Consider the following 11701-nt stretch of genomic DNA (forward strand, 5'->3'; position numbering starts at 1 on the left):
CCAGAGGCGTCACTACCGAGCCCCATATGAGACCAGAGGCGTCACTACCGAGCCCCATATGAGACCAGAGGCGTCACTACCGAGCCCCAGGAGACCAGAGGCGTCACTACCGAGCCCCAGGAGACCAGAGGCTCACTACGAGCCCCAGGAGACCAGAGGCGTCACTACCGAGACCAGAGACCAGAGGCGTCACTACCGAGCCCCATGAGACCAGAGGCGTCACTACCGAGCCCCAGGACCAGAGGCACTACCGAGCCCCAGAGACCAGAGGCGTCACTACCGAGCCCCAGAGACCAGAGGCCACTATGAGACCAGAGGCCCCAGGAGACCAGAGGCGTCACTACCGAGCCCCATATGAGACCAGAGGCGTCACTACCGAGCCCCATGAGCCCCACCAGAGCCCCATATGAGACCAGAGGCGTCACTACCGAGCCCCAGGAGACCAGAGGACCAGAGGCGTCACTACCGAGCCCCATATGAGACCAGAGGCACTACCGAGCCCCATGAGACCAGAGGCGTCACTACCGAGCCCCAGGAGACCAGAGGCGTCACCGAGCCCCATATGAGACCAGAGGCGTCACTACCGAGCCCCCAGAGGCGTATGAGACCAGAGGCGTCACTACCCAGAGCGTCACTACCGAGCCCCATATGAGACCAGAGGCGACCGAGCCCCATATGAGACCAGAGGCGTCACTACCGAGCCCCATGAGACCAGAGGCGTCACTACCGAGCCCCATGAGACCAGAGGCATCACTACCGAGCCCCATGAGACCAGAGGCGTCACTACCGAGCCCCATGAGAGACCAGAGGAGCCCCACCAGAGGCGTCACTGAGCCCCAGAGACCAGAGGCGTCACTACCGAGCCCCATGAGACCAGAGGCACTACCAGAGAGAGACCAGAGGCGTCACTACCGCGTCACTACCGAGCCCCATGAGACCAGAGGCGTCACTACCGAGCCCCATGAGACCAGAGGCGTCACTACCGAGCCCCATATATGAACCATTTAAAATTCCTTAAATCAAGCAAACCAGACGGCACAATATTTTTTGTATGTTTTATTGATGGATAGCCAGGGGCACACTCAAACAAAATCTACAAAAAAAGCAGGCCGTAGGCATGACCAGGGATGTTCTCTTGAGAAGGGTGTGAATTGGATAATTTTCCTGTCAAAATGTAACAAGTACATTTAGGTGTCGGGGAGAGTAAAAAGGAGTATGGAGTAAAAAGTATATTTTATTGAGGAGTGAGTGATTTAAAAGTAAAAGTTGGCAAAAATATAAATAGTAAAGTAAAAGTACAGATCATCCCCATAAAACTACTTATGTAGTACTTTAAAGTATTTTTACTTAAGTACTTCATACCACTGGAAATTCTAATAAGTACAGGCCACCGTCAGAATGTATCATATCTACAGGGCCTTGCCTTGTCCAACACATGATTCTTTCCAGAACTTTCTCCAGTGTCAGTCCTCAGATGCTCCCTTCAGCATCCTTCACCTCTGCTTGGCAGTCAACTGCCTGCACCTCCTTATCTTCCATCATTAAAAATGACCCCCCCCCCCCCCCCCATACTTTTCCCTCTGCTTGAGCTACTATGTTATTGTACTAACGGTCTTGCTCGCTCCTCAATTAATTATTTAAGGTGGGATCCAAAATTCCCCTCTCTTCAGGGCAAGGAATAATCACTGCAGTCAGCTCCAAATACATCAGCTGGGCTGCAATGGGCGGGGCATATTTCTATAAATAGTGCCACGACAATCACATCAGCCCAACAGCACCGCAAGGATCTCTCTGCTCACCCGCTCACTTTTATGGGATATATAGATATGTCATAGATTCTCCAACAATAGAGCACTGCCTGTGGAAGAGGGAGGAGAGGGAAACGAGGGAAAAGAAGGAAATATATGGTGGGATCCAAAATTCCTCTCCACACCATGGTCTGATGCCATCTGCCACCCCTTACCTCCATGCCTTGGCCTGACGGTGATAATTGCGCTAGGCTAACTCCCCTCCAGACCTTGGACTGCGGTGATAATAGCGCTAGGCTAAACCCCCTCCATACCTTGGCCTGACGGTAATAATAGAGCTAGGCTAACTCCCCTCCATACCTTGGCCTGACGGTGATAATAGAGCTAGGCTAACTCCCCTCCATACCTTGGCCTGACGGTGATAATAGAGCTAGGCTAACTCCCCTCCATACCTTGGCCTGACGGTGATAATAGAGCTAGGCTAACTCCCCTCCATACCTTGGCCTGACGGTGATAATAGAGCTAGGCTAACTCCCCTCCATACCTTGGCCTGACGGTGATATAGATACTGCTAGGCTAACTGCCCTCCATACCTTGGCCTGACGGTGATAATAGAGCTAGGCTAACTCCCCTCCATACCTTGGCCTGACGGTGATAATAGAGCTAGGCTAACTCCCCTCCATACCTTGGCCAGACGGTAATAATACTGCTAGGCTAACCCCCCTCCATACCTTGGCCTGACGGTGATAATTGCGCTAGGCTAACCCCCCTACATACCATGGCATGGCGACGATAATACCTCTAGGAAACCTAAGCCCCTCCCCTCCATACCTTGGCCTGACGGTGATAAGTCAATGAGCAGCCAGCTGTGCACAAATACAACCACCCGTGGTGCCATTGTTTTGAGGGCACATTTCTTTTCCCATGAGGCGCCTCATTATTAGCCAGATAATTATAATTTTGTGCAAAAAAATAAAAAAGTTACATCTGGCAGTCCACCCCTGTGATAAGACACAGCATAGGACATACAGGCCTGCACCACTGAACACATAGTGTCATGTGAGAGAGCCTGTGTCTTGGCCACATTCCTATCTAAGTGCTAAAAAGTTGTATCCATCTATTGTTAGATAAAAAGCACAGAACAAAATACAACCCAGACTGAGTTATATGGTCCAGTCAGACACTGAGTCCAGGAGTGGAGGTTTAGATATACTATAGACAGCGTGTCTAGGAGTTGTGGTTTAGATATACTATAGACAGCATGACTAGGAGTGGAGGCTCAGATATACTGTAGACAGCATGTCAAGGAGTGGAGGTTTAGATATACTATAGACAGCGTGTCTAGGAGTGGAGGTTTAGATATACTGTAGACAGCGTGTCTAGGAGTGGAGGTTTAGATATACTATAGACAGCGTGTCTAGGGTGGAGGTTATGATATACTATAGACAGCGTGTCTAGGAGTTGTGGTTTAGATATACTGTAGACAGCATGTCTAGGAGTGGAGGTTATGATATACTGTAGACAGCGTGTCTAGGAGTGGAGTGCTAGATATACTGTAGACAGTGTGTCTAGGAGTGGAGGTTCAGATATACTGTAGACAGCATGTCTAGGAGTGGAGGTTATGATATACTGTAGACAGCGTGTCTAGGAGTGGAGGCTCAGATATACTGTAGACAGCGTGTCTAGGAGTGGAGGGCTAGATATACTGTAGACAGCGTGTCTAGGAGTGGAGGGCTACATATACTGTAGACAGCGTGTCTAGGAGTGGAGGTTATGATATACTGTAGACAGCGTGTCTAGGAGTGGAGGTCTAGATATACTGTAGACAGCGTGTCTAGGAGTGGAGGCTCAGATATACTGTAGACAGCGTGTCTAGGAGTGGAGGTCTAGATATACTGTAGACAGCGTGTCTAGGAGTGGAGGGTTAAATATACTGTAGACAGCGTGTCTAGGAGTGGAGGTCTAGATATGCTGTAGACAGCGTGTCTAGGATAGGAGTGGAGGTTCAGATATACTGTAGACAGCGTGTCTAGGAGTGGAGGGCTACATATACTGTAGACAGCGTGTCTAGGATAGGAGTGGAGGTTCAGATATACTGTAGACAGCGTGTCTAGGAGTTGTGGTTTAGATATACTATAGACAGCGTGTCTAGGAGTGGAGGCTCAGATATACTGTAGACAGCATGTCTAGGAGTTGTGGTTTAGATATACTGTAGACAGCGTGTCTAGGAGTTGTGGTTTAGATATACTGTAGACAGCGTGTCTAGGAGTGGAGGTTATGATATACTATAGACAGCGTGTCTAGGAGTTGTGGTTTAGATATACTATAGACAGCGTGTCTAGGAGTGGAGGCTCAGATATACTGTAGACAGCATGTCTAGGAGTGGAGGTTATGTTATACTGTAGACAGCGTGTCTAGGAGTGGAGGGCTAGATATACTGTAGACAGTGTGTCTAGGAGTGGAGGCTCAGATATACTGTAGACAGCATGTCTAGGAGTGGAGGTTATGATATACTGTAGACAGCGTGTCTAGGAGTGGAGGGTTAAATATACTGTAGACAGCGTGCCTAGGCGTGGAGGTTCAGATATACTGTAGACAGCATGTCTAGGAGTGGAGGTTATGATATACTGTAGACAGCGTGTCTAGGAGTGGAGGGTTAAATATACTGTAGACAGCGTGCCTAGGCGTGGAGGCTCAGATATACTGTAGACAGTGTGTCTAGGAGTGGAGGTCTAGATATACTGTAGACAGCGTGTCTAGGAGTGGAGGGCTAGATATACTGTAGACAGCGTGTCTAGGAGTGGAGGTTATGATATACTGTAGACAGCGTGTCTAGGAGTGGAGGTCTAGATATACTGTAGACAGCGTGTCTAAGATGGAGGCTCAGATATACTGTAGACAGCGTGTCTAGGAGTGGAGGGTTAAATATACTGTAGACAGCGTGTCTAGGAGTGGAGGTCTAGATATACTGTAGACAGCGTGTCTAGGATAGGAGTGGAGGTTCAGATATACTGTAGACAGCGTGTCTAGGAGTGGAGGCTCAGATATACTGTAGACAGCGTGTCTAGGAGTGGAGGGCTACATATACTGTAGACAGCATGTCTAGGATAGGAGTGGAGGTTCAGATATACTGTAGACAGCGTGTCTAGGATAGGAGTGGAGATTCAGATATACTGTAGACAGCGTGTCTAGGATAGGAGTGGAGGTTCAGATATACTGTAGACAGCGTGTCTAGGAGTGGAGGGCTAGACGCAGTCAGAGTGTCTAAGATGAGAAGCTCTGAAGCAGGCAGAATGTCTAAGATGAGATGCTCAGATGCTGGTAACTGGTTTAAGATGAGAACCTTTGACTGAGTAGCATCCAGAAGACCTGGCAACATGGCAGTCAATCTACGCAATCTGCTAGGTTCTGTTGGCTACTCGATTCCACACAACAAACCTATAACCTACTCCATCCCAAAAAAAGCAATGCAGGAGCGAGCCTGTGTTAACATTTCACTACCACTGTTGGTCTACCGATACGGTAACCGCTAGTCAGCATGCATTCATCTGGCCCTTGTAACAATGCTGAATGGGAAGGATAGGCTTTTAGCTTGGATGGTTTTATACAGCATCATCGGTCCATTTAAGAAATATGACAGGGGGAAACTAGGCACACACACGCGCGCGCACACACACTACTCACCTTGCATATGTGAAAGTTTTCCGAGAGTAGCGTCTCCTGGACATGAATATCCTGTGGAGTGGGCGGGGTACCGGCTGCATTGCTGCATGACGGGGACGCGACAGCCCCCTGAGAGGAGGAAGACAGGCCATCCAGTACCTTCCGAAACTTCTTCATCTTCCTTTAGTTTACTGAGAAATAAGAACGTCTATATCAAAATATTCTAGCAACCTAATCAAGAGTTGTAATTCTTTTCAAATGCTAAGATGAGGCGAGTATGTTTGGTGTTTTTGAGGGTTGGCAGGCGTCGCTTCCTGTAGCCTCTCTCTCCTTCGCTCTCCTTTTTAAGTGCAATTCAAAAAGTCCTGGAGGGACCTCATCGTGCACTTAGGCTTCCGTCCACAAAATTGTTTATCTTGGTTTGATGGGGATGCTTATTGGTAAAAGAGACTAGCCAATTGCTAATTGAGGTCTATTGCGCACCAGAGTATGCCACAATAAGGATTTCACCTAAGAAACTTCATGTTTCTTTAGCCTGCTAAAACCGCATTACAATAAAGCATGACGGCAAAAGACAAACTAAAAAATGTAAATCAATTAACTGCAACAATTATGAGCGACTAACTATACAGATAACCAGCTAAATGATCAAACAGTTACCAATATACTACCTAAGAAATGCTTCAAACAAAAATCGCACTGTTTTGGCAGAATGGAGAGTGAGGCAGATCTACGCAGAGAGACAATGCAGCTCGCTTCCACTCTCTTGGCATCAAAACTCGAAAATAAAGTCAACCATCGTGCGAACCAAGAAGAGGAACAGGTAAACGAGAGTGGAATCAGGTCAAATGAAGTCGTCAAGACGATTTGTCGCGGTTGTTGACAGCCCCTCTCCTCCCAGCCTTGATTCCTTGCAGTCTAGCCCTGTCCGTGGTACTGGAAAACTTTACTCTGGCCCCGCCTCTTGGTTTCCTTCATCTCCCCGCCCTTGCTCGCAAGCGATTGGATTACGGTTCTCAGCCAATACGTACCGAATGGTATGTTGAATAAAAGCAACGGGGAAATAATAAACTTCGCCTGCTGGTTTGTGGAACCGCCCTATTTTAAAAACGTGGGTTTGTGTGAATAGCCCATTCATATTCATCAGGCTTCCACACATTGGGAAACCAAACTTGACTCTCAGTAAATGTGGATGGGGAAAACACTAAGGTGGCAGCCTAAGGTTGTTGCTTGTTTAGCAATACGAGAAGTCCTTTAATTCAGCCTTATGCTGCTGGAACAGGATCCGGATCCTCTCAGTTTTGGACGCATGCCTTCCGGAACCTATGCCCATTTGCCCGGATCCGGTAGCATACATCTAATGAACAATACTTTTCGACTGTTTGCAACGTATTAAATCCAACAACAGAGATCATAAGATCAGAGAGAGATCTTCACCCCCCCACACACACACAATGTGAAATATCAGCCTGGGGCTGATATTCTGTGAATTGATTCGGGCGCTGGGACCGGAGATTATGTTTGCGTAACTTTGTAGCTTTTGAGACCAAGGTGTGCCCGTTTCTGTGGTGAGAGAGAGACAAACGTGTGTGTGCATGTATGTCTCTGCTCTGGCAGACATAAGCCTGCAACTTCCCATCTCTCCGGTGTTGCACTGCATAATTTATTTTAAAGTATCTAATATGCACATTAGTCTTATTTTCCCCCTTAGGCCTCTAGAATTGTACTGTTATGGTAAGATATGCCACATTATTTGTGGTTGCATTTCTGACACGTTTTGGCAGTGGCCTGCCTTCCTGAATTCTGGCCTAGTGGGCAGGCAGGACCGCATCTGCAGTTTGATAAGAACAGACAGGCAGTAGCCCATCCACTTAAGACACAAAATCCAAAATCAACTGAAATCTGTTTGTGAACATCGAAATTGACATGTTTTCACCACGAAACTCATTTCATCAAACTGTTGAGGAGAGAGGAAGTGGGGTATGATGAGATATTCTGTAAGGTAACATGTCAGCCTATTAATTATTTAAAAATTATTCAAAATCAAATACACTATAATTGTAGCCTATTTCTGTAGGCAAAAAAAATAATGAAAATGTTGCCTGTTCTGATTTATATTTAGGTTGCAGGGAGATTCTGGGAATGTCTTACTCTGGTTTCTATGAAAGTTTTCCTGTTAAGTTTTATTTATGCTCTGAGAAAGGCAAATACAGGTTGTTTTGGAGGTTTACTTCCTTAAAACTTTCACTGCATGTTTCAACATTTCTTTTTTTTTACTCTAAGCACAGAGAGGAACGAATGGAAATTCATTTCCATAGTCCTTAATCATACAGAAAACATACATTTTTTATTGTGAAACAGCATCAGTGAGATTTGAACCTATAATGGTATGTACTCTGTGCATGGGGAAAACACTAAGGTGGCAGCCTAAGGTTGTTGCTTGTTTAGCAATACGAGAAGTCTTTTAATTCAGCCTTATGCTGCTGGAACAGGATACGGATCCTCTCAGTTTTGGACGCATGCCTTCCGGAACCTATGCCCATTTGCCCGGATCCGGTAGCATACATCTAATGAACAATACTTTTCGACTGTTTGCAACGTAAAAACTCTAGCCATGGAATTAGTCCACTGAATTGTTATGCACATAAAGCTGTTCATTTTAGTCTATTCAAACAAATTAAAATAAAATACCATTTTAATTGGTCACATACACATATTTAGCAGATGTTATTGCGGTGGTGTAACAGAATGTTTTGTGTTCCTAGCTCCAACAGTGCAGTAGTATCTAACTATTCACAACAATACACACTAATCGAAAAGTAAAATAATTGAATTAAGAAATATATAAATATTAGATCATGCAATGTCGGAGTGGCATAGACTAGAATAATGTAGAAGAGAATACAGTATGTACAGTTAGGGGTGGCAGGTAGCCTAGTGGTTAGAGCGTTGGGGTGGCAGGTAGCCTAGTGGTTAGAGCGTTGTTGGATTGAATCCCGAGCTGACAAGGTAAAAATATGTAACTCTGCCCCTGAACAAGGCAGTTAACCCACTGTTCCCCAGTATGCCATCATTGTAAATAAGAATTTGTTCTTACCTGACTTGCCTAGTAAAATAAAGGTTAATAAATAAAGTATATACATACATATGAGATGAGTAAAGCAGTATGTAAACATTATTAAAGCGACCAGGGATTCCATGTCTATGTACACAGGGCAGCAGCCTCTAAGGTGCAGGGTTACATAACCGCGTGGTAGCTGGCTAGTGATGACTATTTAACAGTCTGATGGCCATGAGATCGAAGCTGTTTTTCAGTCTCTGTCCCAGCTTTGATGCACCTGTACTGACCTCACCTTCTGGATGGCAGCAGAGTGTACAGCCATTGTTCGGGTGGTTGATAACCTTGATGATCTTTTTGGCCTTCCTGTGACATCAGGTGCTGTAGGTGTCCTGGACGGCAGGTAGTTTGTCCCCAGGGATGTGTTGGACAGACCGCACCACCCTCTGGAGAGCCCTGTAGTTTTAGATGGTGCAGTTGCCGTACCAGGCGGTGATACAGCCCGACAGGATGCTCTCAATTGTGCATCTGTAAAAGTTTGTGAGGGTTTTAGGGGCCAAGCCAAATTTCATTAGCCACCTGAGTTTGAAGAGGCGCTGTAGCGCCTTCTCACAACACTGTCTGTGTGGGTAGACCATTTCAGATCATCAGTGATGTGCTCTCTCTAATTCAAAGAGAGAATTAGAGAGAGCACACTTAAATTCACACAGGACACCGAATAGGACAGGAGAAGTACTCCAGATATAACAAACTGACCCTAGCCCCCCGACACATAAACTACTGCAGCATACTGGAGGCTGAGACAGGAGGGGTCAGGAGACACTGTGGCCCCATCCGAGGACACCCCCGGACAGGGCCAAACAGGAAGGATATAACCCCACCCACTTTGCCAAAGCACAGCCCCCACACCACTAGAGGGATATCTTCAACCACCAACCAAGAGCCTTTCCGTTCACCTTCCCACTCCTGGGCCAGACTACACTCAATCATATGACCCACTGAAGAGATGAGTCTTCAGTAAAGACTTAAAGGTTGAGACCGAGTTTGCTTCTCTGACATGGGTAGGCAGACCATTCCATAAAAATGGAGCTCTATAGGAGAAAGCCCTGCCTCCAGCTGTTTGCTTAGAAATTCTAGGGACAATTAGGAGGCCTGCGTCTTGTGAGCGTAGCGTACGTGTAGGTATGTACGGCAGGACCAAATCAGAGAGATAGGTAGGAGCAAGCCCATGTAATGCTTTGTAGCAGTAAAACCTTGAAATCAGCCCTTGCTTTGACAGGAAGCCAATGTAGGGAGGCTAGCACTGGAGTAATATGATCAAATTTTTTGGTTCTAGTCAGGATTCTAGCAGCCGTATTTAGCACTAACTGAAGTTTATTTAGTGCTTTATCCGGGTAGCCGGAAAGAAGAGCATTGCAGTAGTCTAACCTAGAAGTGACAAAAGCATGGATACATTTTTCTGCATCATTTTTGGACAGAAAGTTTCTGATTTTTGCAATGTTACGTAGATGGAAAAAAGCTGTCCTTGAAATGGTCTTGATATGTTCTTCAAAAGAGAGATCAGGGTCCAGAGTAACGCCGAGGTCCTTCACAGTTTTATTTGAGACGACTGTACATGTCATGTATTGTCATATTATGTCTTGTTCCTGTTCTTTCTCTTCACTCCGTTTCCCTCTGCTGGTCTTATTAGGTTACCTTCTCTTCCTCTCCTTCCCCCAGCTGTTCCTCATCTTCTCTAACTACCTTATTCACTCTTTTCCCACCTGTTCCCTTTTTCCCTCTGATTAGGTCTCTATTTCTCTCTCTGTTCCTGCTTCTTTCTTTGTCAGATTCTCGTTTGAGTTTCTCATGCCAGAACCAAACTATCGTCTTGTTTGCTTCACCCTTGTCCCATCCTGTCGGAATCTGCCTGTTCTTCTGATGCTACGTGTGATCAGGTACCTCTGTCCGCTACGACCCGCGCCTACCCAGAGAGACCAGCAGTCTGTCGCCGCAACCCAGCTATTCTCCTTTGCTGCTAAGAAGGGGACTCTTTTGTAAATATCAGAAGGACTTTCTGTTTCATTTGTCGCCCTCTCTGAGGGTTGTCTATTTTGCCATTTTTCTACATCTGAAGAGGATCTATGTCTTCCCTGTGTTTTTACATTAAAGGACTCTGTTTTTGTTAAACCGCTTTTGGGTCCTCACTCAAGTTCACAACAGAAGAATCTGACCAAGAATGGACCCAGCGATTTCGGATCCTTTCCACTCAGCCGTCGAGATCCAGGGAGCGATGCTAGGCAGACACGAGCAGGAATTGTCTGTTGCTCGACATGCCATTGAGACCCTGACCGCCCAAGTCTCCGACCTCACAAGACAGGTTCACCATCTCCGCCTCGATCCACCGGCCACTTCCAGGGCTTCCGAATCTCCGGAGCCCAGAATCAATAACCCGCCGTGTTACTCTGGGGAGGCCACTGAATGCCGCTCGTTCCTCACCCAGTGTGATATTGTGTTTTCTCTCCAGCCCAACACTTACTCCAGGAGCACAGCTCGTATCGCCTACGTCATATCTCTCCTTACTGGACGGGCTCGTGAGTGGGGCACGGCTATCTGGGAGGCGAGGGCTGAGTGTACTGACCAGTATCAGGACTTTAAGGAGGAGATGATACGGGTTTTTGATCGTTCTGTTTTTGGGGAGGAAGCTTCCAGGGTCCTGGCTTCCCTATGTCAAGGTAATCGATCCATAACAGATTACTCTATTGAGTTTCTCCAGTGACTGGAACGAGCCAGCTTTCCTCGCTCGTTTTCTGGAGGGTCTCCGCGCTGAGGTAAAGGATGAGATTCTCTCCCGGGAGGTTCCCTCCAGCGTGGATTCCTTGATTGAACTCGCTATTCGCATAGAGCGACGGGTTGATCTTCGTCACCGAGCTCGGGGAAAGGAGCTCGCGTTCTCCGTTGCCCCCCTCTCCGCATCACTACCATCTTCCTCCGCCGGCTCGGGTGCTGAGCCTATGCAGCTGGGGGTATCCGCATCTCGACTAAGGAGAGGGAACGGAGAATCACCAACCGCCTCTGTCTCTATTGCGGTTCCGCTGGTCATTTTGTCACTTCATGTCCAGTAAAAGCCAGAGCTCATCAGTAAGAGGAGGGCTACTGGTGAGCGCTACTACTCTGGTCTCTCCTTCAAGATCCTGCACTACCTTGTCGACCCATCTACGCTGGACCGGTTCGTCAGCTTCCTGCAGCGCCT

At 47.0% G+C, this 11701-nt stretch overlaps 1 protein-coding gene across 1 annotated transcript in view; it reads right to left on the reverse strand.

The window, feature by feature from the left end:
- The window catches only part of LOC112224864 (syntaxin-binding protein 5-like), a 262601-nt gene extending 256270 nt beyond the window's left edge, over positions 1-6331 (reverse strand). The window contains exon 1 of the mRNA XM_042320003.1: positions 5433-6331. Within this exon, the coding sequence (XP_042175937.1) occupies positions 5433-5588 (156 nt within the window). The 5' untranslated portion in view covers positions 5589-6331. The remainder of the gene's footprint in view (positions 1-5432) is intronic.
- Positions 6332-11701: the final 5370 nt, after the last annotated feature.

The sequence above is a fragment of the Oncorhynchus tshawytscha genome, linkage group LG03 (genome assembly GCF_018296145.1).
Source record: "Oncorhynchus tshawytscha isolate Ot180627B linkage group LG03, Otsh_v2.0, whole genome shotgun sequence".
NCBI classification, from domain to species: Eukaryota; Metazoa; Chordata; class Actinopteri; order Salmoniformes; family Salmonidae; genus Oncorhynchus; species Oncorhynchus tshawytscha.